General features: G+C 44.5%; 1 protein-coding gene and 1 long non-coding RNA gene across 3 annotated transcripts in view; one reads left to right on the top strand and one right to left on the bottom strand.

Moving 5' to 3' along the window:
• myo1f (myosin IF) overlaps positions 1–20,698 on the top strand; it is a 173,812-nt gene extending 153,114 nt beyond the window's left edge. Inside the window, exons 22-28 of the mRNA XM_078555845.1 lie at positions 93–238; positions 2,546–2,692; positions 6,209–6,357; positions 9,543–9,623; positions 10,904–11,117; positions 13,388–13,548; positions 15,976–20,698. Of these exons, the coding sequence (XP_078411971.1) occupies positions 93–238; positions 2,546–2,692; positions 6,209–6,357; positions 9,543–9,623; positions 10,904–11,117; positions 13,388–13,548; positions 15,976–16,052 (975 nt within the window). The 3' untranslated portion in view covers positions 16,053–20,698. The remainder of the gene's footprint in view (positions 1–92; positions 239–2,545; positions 2,693–6,208; positions 6,358–9,542; positions 9,624–10,903; positions 11,118–13,387; positions 13,549–15,975) is intronic.
• Positions 1–24,864, bottom strand: part of LOC144688856 (uncharacterized) — a 72,465-nt gene that overhangs the window by 18,120 nt on the left and 29,481 nt on the right. For both annotated transcript variants that reach the window (XR_013578494.1, XR_013578495.1), the window contains exon 3: positions 20,512–20,600. This is a non-coding gene — a long non-coding RNA (uncharacterized LOC144688856). The remainder of the gene's footprint in view (positions 1–20,511; positions 20,601–24,864) is intronic.

Below are 24,864 nucleotides of genomic sequence, written 5' to 3'. Positions count from 1 at the left end.
GCATCCATTCAATGACTTATTATATCACCACAGTATTCACTGTATCATTTCTGTATAAAATAATGGGTTGTACATCATATCCAATTTTTCAGGGTATAAAGCGTGATCTTATACTATCCTCAAAGCACATTTATCTAATTGGTCGAGAAAAGGTTAAAAAGGGGCCTGAAAAGGGTCAAATCAAGGAGGTCCTAAAAAGAAAGATTGAAATTCAGAGCATTACCGCTATTTCTATGAGGTACAGTAATCTTGTTTTTGTGCTTACATGTTTGCTTTTCTGTTTAAAATCCCTTGCAAACACCCCAGAAAGCATCGCCTGGACTTTCCATGGTGTACTGCCTTGGGCGGGTCAAAACTCAAGCATCACACGTGAGATTCTTGATCCTTTACTAGGAAAGAGTAGCTCAGGTGGTTTCCTGTTTCTTTATAGTTGCTGCCATTAGACTATCTTGTCCTCAGTGAATTATAACCAAGGGAAACCCACCTGATGGGAGAAATGTATTATGGATGGCTGATCCAATATCACTGTTTTTTGCGCTATTGCGCACATTCAAAATTAATCCCATTGTGCTTCCCTCCCAGTGTACATCGTTGAATCTCCTTAGCACACTTCTTTCATAATAATTACTTATTAATATTTGATTTTTAATTTTTTTTTTATGATCAGTTACCAAAAGAGCCCTTATGTTCCTAGTGTATGAAAATTATGCAGTATGTGACCACAGAGCTAAACTATGGGCGTAATCTTGGGCAGGAATTATCAGCCCCACTCGCTACCAGGATCATCCAGTTCCGCCAAAAGTCAATGGGCTTTTGGCTGGGCCGCTGTATCGCCTGTGGCAGTCTCGCCACCAGGGAGGGAGCCAGAAATTCCCAGCCCTTGTGCCTTCCCCTGTGGCAAGTTTGGTGATGCGGAACATTTAACCACCCACAAACTCCACCCTGCGGCCTCCTTTTCCTTTTCCTGAGTCCCTCGTCAATCCAAGGCCTCAGTTGCGCATAGTACCGGCTGCAACACCGCCTCCTCAGTGGCACTGCTACTTACAGAAGAGCTGACTGCCTCTGATTGGCTGGCAGCTCTCGGTGACCTGTACCCCCGCCCCCCCCGGGTTCCTTGATCCCGGGAGGAGGGCCCAGCGCTGACCTGTTAAGTGGCTGATTGGCACAAGATGCAGCGGGCATAGGGATTGCCAACCCTCCAGGATTGGCCTGGAGCCTCCAGGAATTGAAGATCAATCTCCAGGACACTGCTGTGTGCAACTCTGGAGAAAAATTTTAATTTTCTTTGAACATTTAGGCTATTTAGCTGACAGTCATGCATCATCCAATTGGGCAATTAGAATATTTGCTTTCCAATTGGCGTAGGAAAGCAGTACGTCACACAGATGGATGTGTTGGCTGATGAATGGAGCTTGGGGGCAAGTCATGTGATGAAACCTCCAAGACTATACTTAATCACAGTTGGTAACCCTAGGCGAGCATTCTTGAAAAGAGGCGACAAGGTCATCTTGTTAGCTTTCTATCCAGCTGCCCCCATCGCCCCGACAAGATTCCACCCCACAAAAACAACATCACATATAGCCCGTCGATGTCAGTTGACATCACAAGAGATAACAGTTTTTCAAAGCCAATATCTGGCCTTCCCCTTCTTTTTCTGAAGATGCTGAGGGTACAGTCATATTGGTACCTGCAGCTTTCCGCTAATCCAACCAAAGTGGATCCTCTTCATATGTGGGCCTGAGCCGGAAAGGCTGGAAGCTCCTGACCTCCCACAGCTGTGGGCATGCCAATTGTTTAGCTTGATAAAATTATTGAGAATATCATGTCAGCTAAGAAAGGAGTCTGTTTAAATGAATGAACCCACACATAACTAATGTTTATCGACTGGAGGACTTACAAAAAAAAGTCATAAAATTGACTTCTTCCTTAAAATTAGTTTGATGTAGGTGTCACAATCTGTGCATTTTTAAACTGTCCTTGAGGCTGAGGGATGATGTTGCTGGCTACCTTCCACCCTGTGATAGTCTAGCTCCGGCATACCATGGCTCAGAGGTAATGCAAACCTTCGTTCACAGATCTTTGACAATGGACCTAAGTCCAGACTGTGAGCCAATCCCCCTCCCACCAGTATATAGACTGTGCAATCTTAACTCCTTCATCAGGCTAACAAATCCTTGTGTAGTCACCAAATCTGAGAACAGTTTTACACTTTGGTCTTAGACCCATACTGACCTTAGATGGACCAAATCAAATTTCAGCTTTCGGAACCTAGACAGCTCGGAAATAATAAAGCTCTCAACTTTGTTTAAATTTGTTTAAATGATTTTGTTTAATTATTTGTTATTTATTTTATTAATTAAATTAATTATTTAAATTATGTTTAAAATATTTTCTTTAAATTCTTATTGTTTATGATACTTATTGATTGTCAATTAGTATTTTAGATTCACGGTTTCAGATCTCCTATTTCATGTACCTGTCAGTGACAAGTACACCTCAGAGAGATTGTAAATGAGATAATGTTTGTCTTCTGGTTTTGTTTTAGCACCAGGCAAGATGATTTTGTGGTCCTGCACGAGTCAGAGTACGACAGTCTCCTGGAGTCCGTCTTTAAGACCGAATTTATTAGTCTTCTGTGCAAACGAACTGAAGAGTTAACACATCAGAAATTAAGGCTCAATTTCAGTGACTCGTAAGAAAACACCTTGTTTGTTTTTCCTTCTTTGGCCTTGTGATAAAACATTTCAGGCTACAAATGACTGTGATAATAGGATATATATCACCTTTTCTGCTGATAATGAATTTCATACAACAAGCACTTCTAGACTCTTATCACTACAGTTGTTCAAGTTTAATAGTTTAATAGATGCCTCATCATTTTTATATTTTCTCCCCCTTCCCCATGCACCATTCATCCAGCTCTGAACTAAACACAACCTGTCCCTCAGTAGACATTCTGCAGCCCCCTTAGAAGGATCTCCCTTCTGCCCCTCTGATGCTCTACACCCCTGTGCTATTAAGTCCATGGCAGTAGCACAGAGTCAACTTGAGTTCTGTTTTTCACTGCCTGTCCTCTGCGGTTTTATAAATGGGCGTAAAAATTACAGCACAGAAACAAGTCATTCAGCCAACCAGCATGCTGGTGTTTATGCTGGTAATCTGATTTAAAACAAAAAAAATGTAATCTTAGGGTTTCACCAGGCATAGTGTATGAGTCGGTCAGGTTTACTCCATGGGCAGAATTTTTCGCTTGGCATGCGAGCGCACTCCCGACCCGCTCAAGCGTGAAATGGCGCATGATGACGTCGGACGAGCGTCCCGAAGTCCTTGTGCACTCGCGCGATATTACAGTCGGCGGGCGTGCGCTACAGTCGGCAACACGCCCGCCGATAATTGAGAGGCCTATTAAGGCCATTAACGTTATAGTTGATGGAGATTTTTCGTTGCCCGTCAAACGTTACGGTTGGTGGGCGGGCGAATCGGCCAGGCAGCCTTTGCCTTTTTGAGGAAACCTCATCCAAGGATGGTAGGAGGTTTCTGATTTTAATGAAAAAAAATATTTGGACAGAATTTTCATCATCCATATGTGCAGGTGACTGATTCTGATGCGTGGACATTTTTTTTGGCATTTTAAAATCTTTATTTATTGCTTTTGGATTCTTCAGCTCCCTGAGGCAGCTCTCTGCCTTCAGGGAGCTTTCCTTCCGCACTCCCCCGCACCCACTCTGACTCCAGCGCCCGCCCTCCTCCTGCCCTCACCCTGGCAGCGCTGCCATTTCAATGCACCTTTCATGCTGGCTGACCATTAATTGGCCAGCTAGCGTGAAATCACAGTCGGGGGCCCATTGCAGCCAACAGCCCATTCCCCGGCCGCTCGCAGACCCACTGATCGCGGAGGCCCACCGATCTAAAAATCCTGCCTAAAAATTCGAAACTAATCTGTGGAAATATTGGCCCCAATATTAACCTGAAGGTGTCTTCCAAGTGAAAGTAGGAAGTGATATTCGTGGATGAAATGTGGAAGTCAACTCAGCTGATCAGAATCTGTGATCCAAACAGATTGAAATAATTAATTTTGGTTTCTCGGTTTTGGATCCCCAAGGTGCAAAATGGCTGTGATGAACATTTGCATGACATGATCCCATCTGTATTTAAAGGAACAATGTACAGAGGAAGTTGGGAATATTCACGATGGATGGTGCACATGGAATTATAGAAACAACGTCAGAAGGAGGCCACTTGGCTAGTCATGCCTATGCCGGCTCTCTGCAGGAGCAAATCAGTTAGTCTCACTCTCTAACATCTCCCCGTAGCCCTGCAAATTCTTTCTCTTCAGTTCTTTATCCAATTCCCTTTTGAAAGCCTCTATTGTGTCTACTCCAGCACACTCTCAGGTAGTGAATTCCAGATCCTAACACTCATTGTATAAATAGGATTTTTCTCATATCGCCTTTGGTTCTTTTGCCATCCGCCTCAAATCAGTGCCCTCTGGTTCTTGACCCTCTTGCCAATGGTAACAGTTTCTCTGGCCGAGATTTTCCGCTCCCGTTTGGAATGGGTGTCATAGCGAGCGGGAGCAGAAAATATCGGGAGATCGCAAAAATCGGTTTCATGTTGTCGTAAAACCAGCTTGCGATCGTCTGTTCCACTCATCAATGGCGGGGCCGCGTTTCCCACCGCCCGCACGTCAGGAACCTAATTTCAATCCTTTAGCATCTCATTATGAACCCTGCTCGCCAGAATCATAGCCCCCATGCTGGATCATGAGCTCACGTCGGTGTGATTGCACGCCAACATGTTTCACAACCGTACATAAGCAACGGGTGTCTGGTGAGCTGCACTTCGCTCGGGACTTCGAGGTTCATTTGCCTGCCTTGCTTCGGGCAGCACTCGCGGTCGTCAGCGCCAGGCTTCGCAGACAACATTACATCTCTTTTAGGAGGGCTCAGGGGCAGTTCTCTGCCAACTAGGCCATCGTTAAGGCAGGAGTGGCTTTTCAATGGCTACAGGGCTAGGGCTTGCTTGGGGAAGAGGGGTATCCCAGGGTGTATGTGTTGATCTGTGTAAGCAGCCCCAAGATGGTGAGAGCTGAGAAGGTAGTGTCCAGAGGGGATGAGGCCAGATGGAGATGTGAGGGTGCGTGTGAGAGAGTGAGTGGTGATGTCCCCTGAGCTGGTAGTGAGTGAGATGCCAGTGAATGTGTGCTGGCCTTGTGAGTGTGTGAGTTTAGAGTGATGAGGTGGTTGCCTTACCCTGGTGGCACGGATGAGAGCATTCATCCTCTTTCTGCACTGGGTGGCCAACCTCTTCTGTCCACTGCCACCACCTCCCAAGCCAGAGTGGTGAAATTGCTGGATCTCCTGTGGCCAGAGCGGGGGTGGAGGACATCATGGCGAGCCTCCAAAAGGCGTTCGAGGGACAGGGTCAATGAACTGTTCTTGGATTTCGGGGCCATGTCTTCACTGGAGCAGTCCTGGGCTGCAAGCACTGAGAACTGTGTGTGCACAGCTGCAGTTTAGGTATGGCACCTGGAGTGAGCAAACAGAGGTAACAGCGTGGTGGGCAAGTCAGAGGCTGCCCACCAGTTTGTTTCCTGTGCAATTAACGCAGTGAGAAGCAGCTGATATAGCACAAAACTCCACCCTTGCGGCCGGTGGGAAAAATGTCTTTTTTCACACTCGCCACCGTACTTCGTGCAATTCAGGGGAAATTCTGCCTTCTCTACCGAGACCCCTCATGATTTTGGACACCACTATCTCTTCCCTATGGAGAACTCAGCTTCTCCAACCTACCAACATAGCTGATGTTCCTCACACCTGGAACCATTCTCATAAATCTTCTATGCACCCTCTCTAAAGCTTCCACATCCTTCCTAAGGTGGGATGCCCAGAATTGGGTTCAGTACTCCAGTTGAGGCCGAACCAGAGTTTTACAAATGTTCATCACAGTTTCCTTGCTTTTGTACTCTAGTGCCTCTATTTTGGAAGCCAGCCAAATTCCTGCCTATCCACTTCCATTGCACTCTGCAGTAACATCTCCCCAAGCGCTAGAGGTTAAGGGCTGTTGTTTTTTTCCCTTAGGTAGTAACCTGTGTGTTTAGTCGGTGATGCAAAGCTCATCATTCCAAGTACTGATAATTTTGAGGAATGATTATTTCCTGCTGTTTTTAATTATGGAGCTTCATTTGATTTTTGGTTGCATTTAACAGCATACAATTCAAAATCAAGAAGGAAGGATGGGGAGGAGGTGGCACTCGAAATCTGGTCTTCAGCAGAGGCCAGGGGGAGATGATCATGCTTAAACCTGCAGGAAAGACACTTAACATTAGTATTGGAGATGGTTTACCCAAGAATTCAAGTAAGTGGTGATGCATGATACCTTGTAAAGTCCCTTTAAAAAGAACTGTTTGTTGTGTGTCCTAAAGTTTCCAAACAGGGTTGACAATTGATTGAGGGAGAGAGAGGGCTGTTCCAGTAACTGTGGAACTTGCTGCATTAAACAACTAATAAATTGCTTATGGCAATCTTTTCAAATTTAGAGTCCTGAAGATGCGGGTGTACGGTAGGCCAACTGATCAGAGCATGTGAACTATGTGTTAACATTTATATTTATGTTATGATTAGTCATTCTCCCTATCATATAAAATAATAAACGATGAATAAATGGGTACTGTGCTGCCAAACTTCATGTATAACTTTGTTAGCTCTTCTCAAGTGCTGACCTTTTCTGCTTCAAATCTACTGTCACCACCACTTCCTCTAAAAACCCATCCTTGATGCCCCTGTTTTTGCAAATTACCACCCCATTTCCAATCTCCCTTTCCCCTCCAAAGACCTTGAAAATGTTGCTGTCGCTCAAATTCCTGACCACCTTTTTCGCACCACTCCATGCTTGAACACCTTCAGGTTTCCATAGCTCTGAAAGGTCCCTTATCAAAATCAGAAAGTACATGCTATGTGATTGGGACAATGGCAGTCGCTTCCCCCCTCAACCTGTCTGCAACCTTTAACACTGTTGACGACAGGATCTTCCTCCAAGACCTTTCCTCTGCTGTGCAGCTGGATGGGGCTGTCCTTGCCTGGTTCTATTCCCATCCATCCTGTTAAAGCCAGAGTATCACTTGCAGTGGCTTCTGTTCCCCGTCCTGCTCCGTTACCTCTGGAGTCCCCATGGATCGATCCTTGCCCCCTTTCTATTTCTCATGTAAATGCTGCCCCTCAGTGGCATCACCTGAAAGTACAGTGTCAATTTTCACATGTAGGCTGACGGCCTGCAGTTGTACTGCGTCACCACCTCCCTCAACCCCTCCACTGCCATTGATTTACCGTACTTCTTTTTGACATCCAGCACTGATGAGCAGAAATTTCCTCCAATTAAATATTGGGAAGGCAAATTGAGTGAAATTTTAACTCATTCAAAACCCAGCCACTTACACAGAGCTAAAATTGGTCCCATTGTCTCCGGTCACCCTCACAAACTCCATTCCCTTGCCACTGGCTTCATCCCTCTTCCTGGCCACTGTCTGAGGCTGAATCAGAGCATTTGCAGCATCAGTGTCATATTTGACCTGAAGAATTTCTGACTCCATGTCCACTCCATTACCAACTTTGCCTAGTTCCACCTTTGTAACATGGCCCGTCTCTGCGCCTGCCTCAGCTGAAACCCTCCTCCATGCCATTGTTACCTCCAGACTCAACTATTCTCATGTTCCCTGGCTGACATCCCATCTTCCACCCTCCATAAATTTAAGGTCATCAAATGCCTCCACATCCTAACTCCCACCAAATCCTGTTCACCCATCACCCCTGTGCTCACTGACCTACATTGACGCTGGGCCAGCAAAGCTTACATACGTACGAAAATACGAATTCAGAGCAGCAGTATGCCTATATTAATAATATTCAATATTAAAACCTGATCCCTGCTTTCAAATTCCTTCATGGCTTCACCCCATCCTAACACTGTAACCTCCTCCAACCCTAAAATTCTGGGATCTCTGTGCTCCCCAATTTTCTTCACAACCATTGGTGGCCTTGCCTTTGGCTGCCTAGGTTCTATAAGTCCCTAGCTAAATCTCTTCAACGCCCTATCTCTTTCTCCTCCTTTATGACACTCCTTAAAATCTACTTCATTGGCCAAGTTTTTGGTCACCTGTCTTAACATCTGTTTATGCAGCTCAATGTCATTTTTTTAATAATAACACTTCTGTGAAGTGTAGTCTAATGGGTTAATAGAATGGCTATGGTAATGAGTTATAGACCATAATGTAACAGTGACATCGGCTGGATGTCATGTGCTGGATGCTCAGGAGAGATGAAGGAACAGCCTGCACTCATGAGAGACATGCCTACTCTGTAACCTTTCTTATATATGGTGCCAATAAACCGGTTTGAAGTAACTGCCAGAGTGAGACGACAGTCTCTCTATATTAGATAGACCACGCATACCAGAAACCAGCAACCACACCACCAGTGTATGAAACATGAAAAGCATTGGGAAGTTTTACAATAATAAAAGCACGATGTAATTATAAGTTAATTATAAGAAATTATAAGTTGTTCATGTTTTATGGTATATATCTCTTAAGTGGTCCTTTTTGATCAAAGATCAGTAATGTTTGTTAGCTTGTTTTCTCATTTAGTATGCAAATTTCTTTGAGTCCACTGCTCCCGCCTAGATCTGGTTGAGGGTTGGAGGTGGGAGATGATGACAGGAATCATGGAATTGTTACAGCACAGGAGGCCATTCAGTCCATCGTGTCTGTGCTGCTCTCCAAATGAGCAATTCACCTACTGCCATTCCCCTGCTTCTCCCTGTACCCTTTTCAGTTAATAATCCAATTCGCTCTTGAGTACCTCGCTTGAACCTGCCCCCACCACACAGGCAACGCATTCCAGACCTTAACCCCTCGCTGCGTGAAACAGTTTCTTTTCATGTCACCATTGCTTCTTTTGCCAATTATTTTAAATCTATGCCCTTTCATTCTCGATCCTTCCACAATTGAGAACACATTTTGCGTATCTACTCTGTCCTGATCCCTCATGATTTTGAATATCTATACCAGATCTCCCCTCAACCTTCTCTTTTACAAGGAAAACAGTCCCAACTTCTCCAATCGATCAATGTAACTGAATATTTGCAGTTATCATTTACAATTGATTATTACACCACGTTGGGTATATTTTAAGCAGAATTTATCTATGGTTTCCATGTCTCAGAAATTGAGATTAGCGGGTGCATTTGTTAATCCAAAACTCTCTATTTCATTCACACTGCTTGCACACTGTCCTTTCATGACCTACAACTATTCAATTTTCCAGCCCTTTGCTGCTCCCACACACACACAAATTGTTATAAATGCATCTTCCCTTAAATGACATAGCTTCTTACATGTTTCCAGTAATGCTTCCTTATAAAGCTGAAATGTACTGACAGTGTACTTTGCACTGTGTAATTACTAAGCAGCTGACGCCATATAGTAACTGGCCATATACTCTCTGTGCTGTGAGACACTAACATTTTCTTTCTCTCATTTGTGGCAGAGCCAACAAGAAAAGGTGTTGTAAACAGCAGTGGGTTTAAAAAAAATCATCCAAGTAGATCTGCCCCACCACCGCCATCAGGTAACAAGTAGTGAAAAAGAATCAATGTATGTAAATAAATGAAGCTGGACAAATGCAGACAGCCTCTTCGAGCTTTTCATGGTGACAAATAAGTGGCATCTGCCAAATATTTCCTCTGTTTGTAACAAAATGATAAATTAATTCTATGTAGTAGTGTTTGTGACACTGCTGAAAACTGAACATAGGAAATCTTCCAGCCAAGAGGAACAAGAAGCATCACTACTGAAATCTACTGATGTTAATAGCAGGGGCACTGCTTACAAATACTGGAGTAGTCCATGTCCAAATGCAGCAAACTCTGAACAATATCCAGGCTTGGGCTGACAAGTGACAAGTAACATTTGCACCACACAAGTGTCAGGCAATGACCATCTCCAACAAGAGAGAGCCCAACCATTGCCCTTAATGTTCAATGGCATTACAATCACTGAGTCCCCCACTATCAATATCCATTGGCCAGAAACTGAACTGGACTAGCCATATAAATATTGTGGCTACAAGGGCAGGTCAGAGGCTAGGAATCCTGCAGCAAGTAACTCACCTCCTGACTCCCCAAAGCCTGTCCACCATCTACAAGGCACAATTCAGGAGTGTGATGGAATATTCCCCAGTTGCCTGGATGAGTGCAGCTCCCACAACACTCAAGAAGCTTGACACTGTCCAGGACAAAGCAGCCCACTTGCTTGGCACCACATTCACAAACATTCGCTCCCTCCACCACCGACACACAGTGGCAGCAGTGTGTGCCATCTCAAGACGCTCTGCAAGAATCCTTAGACAGCGCCTTCCACATCCATGATGATTACCATCTAGAAGGGTAAGGACAGCAGACACACGGGAACACCACCGCCTGGAAGTTCCCCTCCAAGTCACTCACCACCCTGACTTGGAAATATATCGCCGTTCCTTCACTGTCGCTGGGTCAAAATCCTGGAACTCCCTTCCTAACAGCACTGTGGGTGCACCTACACCACATGGACTGCAGCAGTTCAAGAAGGCAACTCACCACCACCTTCTCAAGGGCAATAGGGATGAGTAATAAATGCCCCCTTAGCCAGCAACACCCACATCCTGTGAAAAATATACCTATGAGGTGTGTATATGATCTGATTTCAGGATCTCAGGGTCCATCCTCACCGTGGGGCTGTACTGCTCCAAGCTGAATACATTTACTTGCCTTGCGATTTAGAAATGCTAAGCAGGACTGCACAAGATGAACTTAACAATTACCCCACCACAACAGAAGTCCTTTCTAACAATTACTATTTTTCTTACTTAAGGGCCGTGTCGGAATGGTGCACCAAGATTCTCACAGAATCATCAAATGAAACAGGAACAAACCTATTCCAGACCCATGAAAGGCCCAAAATTGTCTGCAGTCAATTCTGAGATGCCTTCATTGCCAAAACAAGGTGCAACCACTAAAGCAAGAAGAACAACAGACATCGCTGCTAATATGGAGTTCATGAAAGTGCCTGATCAAGGAGTTGCAGGGTAGGTAATGAAAAACGCAACATGGGAGTAATAGAGTGCTGAATATAATTGGCCCAGCACAGTTAACACCATGGGGAGGATCTTCCGGTCAGCGAGCGGGGAGCAGGGCTCGCTCGCCAACGCGTAAAATGATGCAGGATGATATCGGGTGGAACTCCCGACTTCACCCCCATCCCAGTTCAATTTTCAGGTAGGCAGGGGTGCAGCTGAATCAGCTGTGCGCCCGCTGACCTGTCAACAGCCTATTGAGGACATTTAAAAAGTACTTAACATAATTAATGGACCTGCCCGTCCAACCTTAGGGTTGGCGGGCAGGCCAGGAGCCCTGGCGGGCTTAAGAAAAAGCATGAAACCTCATCCACGGGCGGGATGAGGTTTCATGTGGGTTTTTAAATATTTAATGAAGGTTTCACTAAGTGGCAGTCGAATGCCAAGTCGAAAGAAAAGGTACTGTTCCTCGAGTTTGCTTCACTGGAACATTGTTGCAGGGCCAAGGACAAAAGGACCAGAGTGGGAGCAAGGTGGAGAATGAAAATGACAAGCAGCTGAAAGCTTGAGTTTGTGCTTGCGGATTGAACAGAGATGTTCTGCAAACCGGTCACCCAATCTGCGTTAGGCCTCCCCAGTGTAGAGGAGGCCACATCGTGAGCAGTGAATACAGTATACTAAATTGAAAGAAGCCTGGTAAATTGCTATTTCACTTGGAAGTTGTTGATTTGCCTGTACTTCTTTCAGTTTGTCTTTGCTACTCACAATGTGGTCTCCTCTACACTGGGGACACCAAACACAGGCTGGGTGACCACTTTGTGGAACACCTCTGTGCAATCCGCAAGCACGACACTGAGCTTCCGGCTACTTGACCTGAAATGTTTACTCTGTTTCTCTCCGCAGATTTTGCCTGACCTGATGAGTTTTTCCAGAATTTTTTTGACCTTATTTCCAATTTCCAGCATCCGCAGTGCTTTGCTTTCGTGTTGTGGTTCAAGCTCCACTTCAGGGCTTGAGCACATAATTAGACTAATAATCGAATGTAGCACTGATGAGGTAATGCATTGAGGCTCAGTGTCATATTTTGTTGTATAATGCCCCTGTGAAGCACCTTGGGATGTTTTATTACATTGGAGGTGCCACATCAATACAAGTTGTTGTTTTGGTTTATTGTCGGAGATGTTTTTCTTTGAACAAGATGGTCAATTGAAGACCAGTGTCCCGTTGTGGGATTTATGGTCAATTTTTCTCATGGAAAGTATTTTGGGTTTAAGTTATGTTTATATTAACTTCTAAAAGAAGAAAAATTATGAAAGATTAAAAAACCCCAGTTGCAAGCATTGAAGGATATTTATTAAAGCCAGTTAACACACCACATGTATCTGGAAAGTCACAGCTCACACTCTGTGACAGTGGTGGTGAGTTTAACTTCCTGGCGGGAAAGCAGCCTGGTGAGTCGCCAGCCCATCTTGGAACAACAGCTCATTTTAACATCCAGGCCTCATTAACCGGCAGCTGGCCAACTTCCTGACCAAAATGACCCTTGAGTGATGGGAGTGGTGGAAAGCTGGGGAACAACCCAAAGTAAATGCAGAGAATGGGGGATTGGTGTGGTCACTCGTGGTGGAAGCGGTGATATTCTGGCCAGGGAGGCCTACATTTCCCTTGTGAAGTCCCCACAAAGTGAAGTTTTAAACCCACCTTAACAGGGCCTCTGCCCTGTTAAGTCTGAGCAGGTTTGTGCTGTCGGGTCAATTGTTGTGGCCTGGATTACTGGTTAGGGTGACATTAGGGTCCTATTGACCCAACAGAACCTTCACCTACAGAAATGCATGAGGCTCCGGTCTGACTCGGGCAAGCACCATACTTGATTGTCTCATTCTAAGCCAATATGCCAGGATAGCTGTGCACAGTGACATAATGGTTATGCCACTGAACCAATAACCCAGCAGTTCTGAGTCCAAATCCCACCATGTTAAGCTCTGAAAATAAATTCAATAACATTTGGTCATTTGTGGGCTGGAACCAGAAAGATACTTGCTGAATTGTTGTAAAAACCCAACAGGTTCCCATATTTTCCAGGCTATAAGGAATCTGCCATTCTTGGTCCAGTCCCACACTACAAGGCTGGCCCTTGAGGCACTTAAGAATGGATAAACCTTACTGTTTCTGCCAACATCACCCATACCTGAGTGCAAACAATAATATCAAGAAACTATACTTTCGGGTGCACTAAATTGATTGGGATGCTGAAATCTCTTGTCATGCATGTATATTTGTAGAATGCAGAGAAGAAGAAGCGTATCTCAAAGACCTCTGCCTGACCGCCCAAAACCACAGACATCCCAGCATCCCAGGTGTCGGGCAATTTATCAATACACAGGTCAGGATGTAGACGAAATCAGCTTCAACGCCAATGACGTCATCGAAATCCTTCTTGAAGGTGAGAATATGCAGCGGCTATGCGTGGTAATCAATATAACTTACTGATCACTGCAGCTAAAAAACAAAGAGCTGGCTATAGGTACAAAGCGGGAAGCAGGAATGCTGTTGGATCCCTCTTTTCGATGATTTATTGAACCACCCGGTCGAGAAGTTGAAAAGTTCCATTGTTATCTGGCCACATCGAATGAGCAACTGTCACTGCTGCCCAGTTCCCCGTTATATCTCCTATTGGTGGTTTTACATTATTGTGGTCTTCAAAGTAAAAACATAAAATGCTGCAAATGCAAGGGGGATCAATCAGCACCTGAAAAGAGAAAAGAAAAGTTATGGTACTTCAGCCTGTGCCCTTCATCAGCATCACATTTCAGATTCCCAGAATATGTAGTTTCTTTCTTCTTATTACAGTATTTGATGTTAGCCATTCCCGAATTGTAGTAGGAGGATTTTTATTTTTATATTTTTGCAGCTATTTTAGACACTCAGGGCTGGACTTTATGCAGCCCGTCGTGGCGGCAACCATGGCGACTGGGCCCACTTAATCTTGGGAGAGGCCCCCGTGTCAGTCTGCCAGCGGTGGGCCAACCTCCCCTGATTAAGTTGGAGGGTGGAAGGGGCTGACACAAGATTTACCAATAGAAAAAGAAGAAAATAAAGTAATGTAATGTATAAATTTACAACAGAAATTATACCATCCAGATCCTCGAGGAAAAACAACACGTCCACAATCTCAATATTAAATAACGATTTGGTATGCATATATATATATATATACATTTTCTCCTATATTTTTCTCATTCCTGTGGGCATTACACCTGACTCTTGAAAATTTCAAACTATTTTTCTCAGATTTAAGTTTACTTAAATGGGTGGTGCATTGGTCAGCACTGCTGCTTCACAGCTTGAGGGACCTGGGTTCAATCCTGACCTCGGGTGTCTGTCTGTGTGGAGTTTGCATGTTCACCCTGTGTCTGTGTGGGTTTCTGCTGTGTGCTCTGGTTTCCTCCCACTGTCCAAAGACATGCTGGGTTAGGTGGATTGGCAATGGTAAATTGTGCCCTATGATGGACTGGTGCCCTGTCTTGGGTGTACCCTGCCTAGTGCCCATTGCCTGTCAGGATAGGCTCTGACTCCCTGTGACCCTGAATTGGATGAAGCGGTTCTGGAAGAGTGAGTTTACTTAAATATCCCCGGAAATAATGTGTTGTTTTATTCGTTCACAGGATGTGGACGTCACTGGCTAGGCCAGGATTTATTGCTCATCCCTAATTGCCCTTGAGAAGGTGGTGGTGAGCTGCCTTCTTGAAACTCTGCAGTCCACTCCATTCAAAAAAGAGTTATCAAGGTTGTCCCACTGCTGGGAGACTGACACGGGGGCCTCTCCCAAGATTAAGTGGGCGCAGTCGCCATGGCTGCCACCACGGCGGCTGCATAAAGTCCAGCCCTGAGTGTCTAAAATAGCTGCAAAAAAAAAAAATCCTCGTACTACAATTCAAAAATGGCTAACACTGTAATAAAAAGAAAGATACTATATATTCTGGGAATCTGAAATGTGATGTTGATGAAGGGCATAACTGAGTCAATCAACCATTGATTATGGTTGAATTATGTGGCTTGGCTTCTCTCTCTTGGGCTTGTAACTTTGAAGGCAACAAAATCGAACCTGGAAACACTTGTACTGATTTAGGCTGAGGAAATGGAGTTTAACTGCAGATGGCTTTTAAACTTATTGGGACTGAAATTCCTGTTTTTTTCTCCAGCTGTTTTCCAATGGGGGACCATGAATGGTCATCCTGCCTGTCCCCACTAACCAACCATCAAAGTGTTAACTCTAAGGAGGTTCTTGGCCTACCCTGCAAATTCCACACTGACGTCCAAACAAGTACATAGCAGAACATACACTAGAGTGGTATGTCCAGAAAAGGCTCCATACAATGACAGAAGTAAGACAATTCATACTAGAATCGTGCCAGAGCTCTACTTGCTGTTGGAGCCAAAGATCTTTCAGTGGCATTTACTCTTCAGTTTGAAAGGATCTTGAGGGAAACATATGGACTCTCTAGTGGGGAAAGCCAGCAAACGGGCATGGTTTCCCTTCTACCAGATGGCTGCTCGATCCAAATATGCTAGTCATTCCTTACCCACAATTTGCCATGGATATTGCACCCTTCGGTTTCTGCGACCATGGTTAGTGCTCTGCATCATTTACAGCAGTGGCATTGTACTGTCCAGATTCAGCCCTTTCTACATTGTGACTGGATTTAAAAGGACATCCACTCTGTCAAAACTAGGTGAATTTTCTCTGGCAAGCCAGTGATCTGCCCTTTTGAAAATATACAATGAACATTTGCTATTCTGATCTCTGATGGTGAGTATGCAGTGAATGTGGACATGTGTGCAAATCTGATGAATTCACTGCATTTTCCAGATCCGTCAGGATGGTGGAAGGGTCGTTTACGTGGGAAAGATGGGCTTTTTCCAGGAAACTATGTGGAGAAGATATGAAGTACTTTGGACTCGGTTCCGAATTTTACCATGTTGAAAATTAGAAGTACAGAAATATCGATCAGCTAATGGACAACCTGTGCATCAGAGTGATCATCTTAAAGGGGACTTTTATTCAGGAACAGCTTCATTCTCAATCTGCATTTATAGGAAGGAACATAGGAACAATACTAGGCCATTCAGCCCCTCAAACTTGTTCCACCATTCAATTAGATCATGACTAATCTGTATTTTAACTTAATCTATCTGCCATTATAATAATAAAGCTGCTTATAGAATCAGTTTAAGCTGGGGTTTTATGGTCACCATTTATAACCAGTATCTAAATCATTGCTGGATTAAGTGATCAAAAACCTTTTTTAAATGAAACTAGCAGCAGCTTTGTCTGCACGTAAATACATTACTGATTGGTAGTGATAAGGTTTTATAAACAAATGAAGCTCAGCTAAAATTAATAAATTAGCATAAATTATTTGCATCTCCTTTCCCTTTTCCCATACAACACACAGGTCTTAGGCTTGATAGGACAGTGTCAACCTCACAAATAACCCAATGAAAATGTTCCTTTTGAGGTAGATTTGTGATATTGGTAACATGGCATGAACAGGGCACATTAAAGCCAATTAGTAGCAGTACTTCGATAGTGTTTTCTTGCTTAATACATATTAAAATGTAACATGAGTTACAAGCAGAAGCACTGCTAAATAAGTGGGCAACGTGTACATTAGACTGTTTAATTAAAGGGACAATTACTCAGGAATTGGTTCAGTAAACCTAGTTCATCTATCCTGTCCCCTTCTATTTCCCATCCATTTGCTTCCCTTTGGCAATATCATCTAAAATCACAACATCAGGTTGCACATGTATGCTGACAATACCCAGCTCTACCTCATTACCACCTGTCTTGATCCCCCCACCATATCTAAATTGTCCAACTCTTGTCCAACATCCAGTATTGGATGAGCACAAATTTCCTCCAATTTTGGGAAAACCAAAGGTATTGTCTTCAGTCCCTCTCCCTGGTAACTGTCAAAATCAGACTGTTCGCAACCTTATGTCATATTTGACCCTAGGATGAGGTACCAACCACACATCCACATGATCACCAGACTGCTTACTTCCAATTCTGTAACATTGCCCAACTACCATCCCCACCCCCTCAACTCATCTGCTGCCAAAACCCTCATCCATGCCATTCCATCGCACTCCTGACCCGCCTCCCGTCTTCCACCCTTCCTAAATTTGAGCTCATCCAGAACTCTGCAGCCCGTTTCCTAACTTGCAACAAGTTCCATTTACCTATCACCCCTGTGCTTGCTGACCTACATTGGCTCCTGGTACAACACAACCTCAATTTTAAAATTCTCACCCCTACCTTCAATTCCCTCCTTGGTTTCTTCCCTCCCTACCTCTGTAACCTCCTGTAGCCCTACAGTTCACCAATTCTGGCCTCTTTTAAGTGCTCAGCAATGCTTTCAGCTGCCTAGATCGTAAACTCTGAAACTCCCTCCCTAAACCACTTTGCTTATCTACCCCTTTCTAAGATATTCCTTAAAAGCTACCTCTTTGTCAAAGCTTTTTATCATCTGCCCCAATATCACCTTATGTGGCTCGATGTTAAATTTTGTTTGATAATGCTCCTGTGAGGTACCTTGGATCTTTTACTACATTCCAGCTGTTATATAAATGTAAGTTGTTGTTGTAAAGGATGAAGGAGGGAGAATACTGGAAAAAACTAGGATGTCAAAATCCAACACCAATAATGCTGTCAACTCGTGAAACCATGTCGCTTTTGCTGGGATGAAAGCAAAATACTGCGGATGCCGGAAATCTGAAATAAAAACAGAAAACGGTGGAAAAACTCAGCAGGTCTGGCAGCATCTGGGGAGAGAGAAACAGAGATAACGTTTCGAGCCTATATGACCCTTCTTCAGACTGGGGTTGGGACTGGTTTCATGAGACAATAAATACTGACCCCAACATATCCAATTCTCACAAAGCCAGACTTCCTTCCTACCCACCCTGTCCTCTGGGTCGAATATGGGTTAAGCAATATTAAAGAAAAATCAAAATGGAATAAGTTATTGAATTGGGTCCAGATCTCAGGCCTAGCATTATGGAAAGTGTATGCCCATTCAAAGGTTAAATTTAAAGCACAAACTTTGGGTGTGTAAACATTTTAAAAAGACAATCTTTTTACTACACACTAAGTAAGGCAAGAATAATTAGATCAATCGAGATTGCTATGCGTTTCAGTGTCCCAAGGATTAAGTCTTCGATGTATATCTTTTTTACCTTTATAAGAACTCTTCAGTAGATTTTCATTTACAAGGTAACTTACAGATATTTAGGTTTTATGGTAAACAATACAACAACACTATACATTTAGATAATGCCTTTTAATGTAGTTAAATTTCCCAAGGTGCTTGCTGAGCCACACAGGGAGATATTAGTACGGGCGACCAAGAGCTTGGTCCAAGAGGTGGAGCACCAATAGTGGAATGATGGAAATCATGGATGTGGTTTATATAATTCCTACTCAATATACAAGGAAACAAACTGTCTCAAAGCTACAGTGAACAAAGTTAAATGTGAGGGGAATATTTTCCATGAAATTGAAACCCTAATAGGGTTGCATGAACCATGATCTTTGTTCAGCTTTTACTGTCTGGAGCGTGTATAATGCTTCCCACTGGTGCTGATAACAACTCTGCATTTAACTACTGTACTATAATGTAAATGAGGTGGCATTGTGACTTCCAAAGGCACAAAAGAACTCTGGATGTAGCAGTGTCAATGGAAGAGCACCAGCCCCCGCACCCACCTCACCAACCTTTTCCGGCCACATGGTCCACCATTAGAGGTCAGCAATGTACTGTTTGGCCCTTCTTAGCCATTACTTAAGCTGGCTCATGCACACTTCTTTAATGCTCCAGCATCATAGATGTATCCTGAATTTATTTAAACAGTTCGCCATACAAAGAGAATGTAAAATGGTTCAAAATACAAAGCTTCTACACCTTATTTCTCTTTAAATCAAACTTCCTTCATTTTGGGCAAGATGTCCCACAAACATATTGGGCAGAATTTTGCCGTCGGCGAGCAGGGGGCGGGGCCCGCTCGCCAACACGCAAAATGATGCGGGATGATGTCGGGCGGAACCCCCGACGTCATCCCGCCCCATTTAAATTTTCAGGAAGGCGGGGGTGCAGCAAAATCAGCTGCGGGCCCACCAGCCTGTCAATGGCCAATTGAGGCCATTGACAGGATCATTTAACCAATTAAAGGACCTGCCCATCCAACCTTAAGATTGGCGGGTCGGCCAGGAGCCCGGGCGGCAAATAGAGAAAACATGAAACCTCATCCAGTGGTGGGATTAGGTTTCATGCAGTGTTTTAAAAATTTTAATAACGTTATTCTGTAAATTATGAACATGTCCCAACCCATGTGACATTGTCACATGAGGGGGACATGTAAGGGAATTTTTTTTTTCTATTTTTAATATTTTTTCCAGGCAATCTCCCTGAGGCTGCACTTAGCCTCAGGGAGATGTGCGCTCTTTCATGCGCATGCACGAAAAAGCGCGCTCTTGATTTCAGAGATTTCCCCCCGCCTGCACAGGGACCACATAGTGCTTCCCGCCGGACATCACGCTGGGCGGGCCTTAATTGGCCCGCCCACGTAAAATGGCGGTGCATCCCGCTTCGCTGGCAGGGATTGGCCCTGCGCCCGCCGGAGATTGGGTTGGGCCCGCCCGCCCGACAGGCAGAAAATTCTGCCCATTGTTTCTAATGTGTCCAATGTTTCTAATGTGCTTTCATTCCTCTCTAACCCAGAAATAATCCCAGAAAGAGCAAATCTGATTTACTGCAATAAATGCAGTGGGTGAACCTTTAAACTTAACTTTTACACTTGACTTGGGGTGGAATTTTACGGCGCTGTCGCGGCGGGTGCGGGGCTGGAAAATTCAGCGAGCCATTCAAAAGTCCAATGACTTCGGCGGGAGGGGCGGTAAAATTCCGCCCTTGGATCTTAAAGAGACTGCCAGAGATACGAAGGTTTATCTTCAGTGATGAAAATTGCATGACAAAATTGATATTAAGAGTGAAGCATTAGATTGTACAAGGGTTTGCATATATCCCCACACATTTGCAGCAGGTATTTGTGCAGCTTATTTTAAAATATTCGGACAGTTTACAGCAACTATCTTGGGGTTGCCCCCATGTCCATATGGAATGTTTTCCTATTATTATGACTGTTTAATTTCTGTGCAATAATACATACTGGATTATTTTAAACCATTTAAATATTGCATTTTTATTTCCTTAATAGAACAGAAGAGCTGGCCATAAAATTAGTATTCTATACGACTATAAAGTTTAACAATATGCAAAGCACTGAATGTACAACAAAGGCTATAAATCCTATTTGAATTCTTTAAAATCAGACAGATTGTTACCTTGCAGCATATTCTAGACGTGTACATTTTTTGATAGCTGTTTATTCTCCTACTGAATATGAACTTGCTACAATTTTCCCAATGTTGACCTTGCAAAATAGAAATGGAGAAAGTGTGATAAAATTTATAATGCACAATATGCCTGAATAAAATAAAATTAAAATCAACAGACAACTTAACTGGTGAATAGGAAGAACATTTTTCATTTAAACCACTTGCATGTATGTAGTCAAAAGATTGACTGGCATATGTGTTGACAAAATTGGAATATTGATGTTTAACAATTTGAGATCTGTAGGTGACATTGGGCAAGGCCATCTGAAGCAGAAGTGAATGTAACAGTTTCCTGGGCACGCTGATATTTGCATAATTTTGATGAAGCGCATATATGTACAGTGCTTGGGATTGGTAATTTGGAACTACAACATGGAAACTCAGTTACTTGCTGCCCTTAAAGACCTAGTACATCAGTTTATAGTGGCACTTTCCGACAACTGCAATAAGTGTCCTCAGTTCCACTAAGATGTTTTAAGGCAATGGAAGGGATGGTCAAGGTACAGCTGGGGATATTTTGGCGAAGAGGTTGGGTAGGAGAGCTATCGGATTCAATTTTAGTTTTCTCCAATGTGCAGGAATGTAATGGGGAAGCAGTTAAGATGGAGCAGCTTGATTACCGTTTCTATCCCACCAGTCTGCAATTCTAACGCAATTGGTTTTGGTGACAGCCTTATTGATAAAGGAAGATCGGGGTACATTGGATCCCAATAGTACCTTAACCAACTCCTGCACAGTGCAATTATCCAGACAAACCTGTTGGGAAGCTAGCAACACCCACTAAAATAAGTATAAAACAAATTCCCCCCCACCCCACCAAGACTTACATTGCTGCTAGCAATGTCCTAATGCCAGCAGATGACTTCCAGGCTTCTCCATTTTAATCCTTCCCTATTGGGCTGCTGCCACTTTCCAATGGAAATGGCTGAGTAGATGACTGGCAGGTTTCAATAGAGGTCCTGCCGTTAAAATCAGCCAGGCCTCTGTTACGATCTCCATAGAGACCGATAGCTTTTAAAGAATTTCGAGCTTACAGTTATAAACTGGAAGAATGGCATAGCAAGATTTCACGTTTTAAAACTTTTACTATTAATAATGACTATAAACACCACCAACTAAATGCTATTTTCTTTTTGTAAGCAACTTAAACGTTGCACTCTTCACGGAATTACGGTCCTTTAGTAAACAGTCCACAGTTCTCCCAGCTTCTATTGCTTCCATATCCCCATTCTGCTGAGTGGTAACTTTGAGTGACTGTCTCCAGTCACTTTCTTCAGTTTTCAAAGAATTTCTTAAATCCAGAGCCATCAGCAAAGCCTATTCCATTGATTCTTCTTCCCCCTGGCCATGCCTAGATGAATCTCTTGGAATCCTTAGACAGTTGCAGGATGTATCTCTTCAACTAGAGACCATCTCCGTCCTGCATCTGACTGTCGTAGTTCACAAAGCCAAGTAGCCTCTTCTCTCTGCTGACCACGCAGAACCTCTGCTGTCTGTCTGCAATATTGATTGATTTGTTGGGAAGCCCGTAAACTGATCTCAAAAATGGCTTCCTTTGCCCTTTTCCCCACAGCAACATGAAACATATTAAGCTTGCATCCAGGTAGAAATGCGAATTAGCTACCCTTGATCCCAACTCCCTTCCAGCTGAGAGGTAAGTATTCAGTTTACAGCACAATTGCTTACAATTCCTTACCTTCAACACCTTTGTGAGACTCAGGTTCTATTTTCTTCCTGTTGGACGGGCAGTGCGGGAGCGGGCGAGGCTGGGCACGGACACAATCGCGCCCCCAATCGGGTCCGTGCCGCCATTGTACAAGGGCGGGCCAATTAAGGCCCGCCCAGCGTGATGCGTACCCAGAAGCACTGTGCGCTCCCCGTGTGGGTGGGGCTAGTGGCTGCCTGAGTCGGGAGTGCGGTCTGAGAGCAGAAATCTCCCTGAGGCACGAAGCTGCCTCGTGGAGATTAATTTGAGTGTGAAACACTGAAAAAAAGATTTTTTAAAAATATTCGAACATGTCCCCTCATGTGAAACTGTCACATGAGCTGGGACATGTGCATTAATTTCAATAAAAAATTTTTTCAAAATTTAAAATCATTCATGAAACCTCATCCCGCCCGTGGATGAGGTTCCATGAAAAATGCGAAGGCCGCCTGGGCTCTTCAGCTGCCCGCCAACCTTAAGGTTGGACGGGCAACTCCATTAGTTATTTTAATTGACAGTTAAATGGCCTTAACAGGCCTTTGACAGTTCAGCGGCCGCGCAGCCAAGTCAGCTGCGTGCCCGCCAAACTGAAAGTCTGAATGACGCGCTGTGACGTCTGGGTGCACGCCGGACATCACCACGCATCATTTTACGCCTCGATGAGTGGGCCCCGCCCCCGCTCGCCAAGCCGAAGATTCAGCCCATAATAAACTTAGAGCCTGCTGCCATCGTCTCCAAGTGTAAATAGCTTGCATATTCTTCTCAGTAAAGCTGCCTAAGCTTTCCTCTGACCTCCAACAGTCAAACCACCACGGCTTAACTGTCAGGCAGGCTGCAGAACATGTCACATGACCCTGCTCATTTTACCTTAAATTTAAAGGTGCAGTCCCAAAATATAATAATTTTATAAACCTCGTAATTGTAACATCTCTAATTTCACATTCCCTTAGGGGGTTGCCATCTGCTCTGCTGGCTTTTTGCCTTTCTACCCAGTCCTGTTCCCCATAGATGTCTCATTGTCTCATTGTCTCATTGTGAGTTAGCAAAAGGAATTTGCAGAAGCTTATCAAATACATCAGTGTACCTTTGCTCATCTAAATCTACATCATAACCCTATAATCCTTATTCCCTTCTCCCTCATATGCTTGTCTAGCCCCCCTGTAGTAACTGAAGGTATTAGCCTCTCCTGCTTTCTATCAGGGGTCACGTGATGTTCTTGGAGGTTCCGACCATTGCAGCCCTAAGCGCGCGTAATCTGGGAGGGGCGGGCCTTCCTGATGAGAGTCCTGGTCGAACATGTAACATCTGAAAAGCTCTTGTAATAACATTTGTTCTGTTTCTTGTTGATACCTGTCCGATCTGTTAAGTCATTACACTCCCCTTAAATGTATCTATACTATTGTTCCCCTGTGGTAATGAGTTCCACATTCTCACCGCTCTTTGGCTAAAGATGCTTCTTCTGAATTCCCTATTGGATTTCTTGGTGAATCTACCCAGATGTGTGGGACTCTAACGCAAGGATCAAAATTTCACAGTCCAACTAGGAATATGTAGTCACACCAGAATGTTTTGCTGTCAAGCCCCCCCATGACAGAATCATCCCAGATTTGTGCTAAGTGCGTTAGCGGGTGGGAAAAAGGATGTTTTACCTGCCAGCTGCAATGGCGCCTTTTCGGGCTGCATCATCCCATTTCTGCCTCATTAGCTACGCAGCCACAGGAAACATGTTGTTTCGCTGGTGGGTGGCCTCCAATTTGTCCACCAAGCTGTTAGCTCGCTGCTTCCTCAGGCTGGGCACCATATTGAAACTGCAGCCACGCACACACTTCTCAATGCTGCAGCCCAGGAGGGCACCAGTGAAGACATGGCCCCAAAAGCCAAGAAGAGTGCAGCCCCCCCAATTCAGTGACTCACCCCTGGGACGCCTTCTGGACACCGTGGAGGCCCGCCGCGATGTCCTCTACCCCTTCTCTGGCCACATGAGGCCACAGTTTCATCACTCTGGCTTGGGAGGCGGTGGCAGAGGTGGTCAGTGCCAGTGCTGCACACAAGAGGTCGGCCATCCAGTGCAGAAAACAGATGAATGATCTCATTCGAGCAGCCAAGGTAAGTCAACCATCCCATCACTCTAAACTCACACGCTCACATGGCCATCACACGTTCACTGGTATCTCACTCACTGTCAGCTCAAGGTACATCACCACTCACTCTCTCACATACACCCGCACATCCCCATCTGGCCTCATCTCCTCTGGAGACTGCCTCAGCCCTCACCATCTTGAAGCCACTTGCACAGATAAACATGTGCCCCCACACACACCTTGGGATACCCCCCTTCCCCAGTACAGCCCTAGCCCTGCTGCCTCTTCCCATGCCTGAGGCCACTTCGCCCTCTTCCCCAAGCAAGCCCTAGCCCTGCAGCAGTTGAAAAGCCACCCCCACCTTACAGCTGATCTGGTAGGTAGAGACCTGCCCGTGAGCACCCCCTAAAAGTGATGTGGTGCTGCCTGTGAAGCCTGGCACCATTGGCGACGAGTGCTGTCCGAAGAAAGGTAGGCAAACAAACCTCGAAGTCCTGAGCGTAGTGCAGCCCA

This window comes from Cetorhinus maximus, chromosome 13 (genome assembly GCF_964194155.1).
Source record: "Cetorhinus maximus chromosome 13, sCetMax3.hap1.1, whole genome shotgun sequence".
Classification (NCBI taxonomy): Eukaryota; Metazoa; Chordata; class Chondrichthyes; order Lamniformes; family Cetorhinidae; genus Cetorhinus; species Cetorhinus maximus.
The sequence above is the reverse complement of the archived record's forward strand: the minus strand, read 5'-3'. Positions and strand labels throughout refer to the sequence as shown.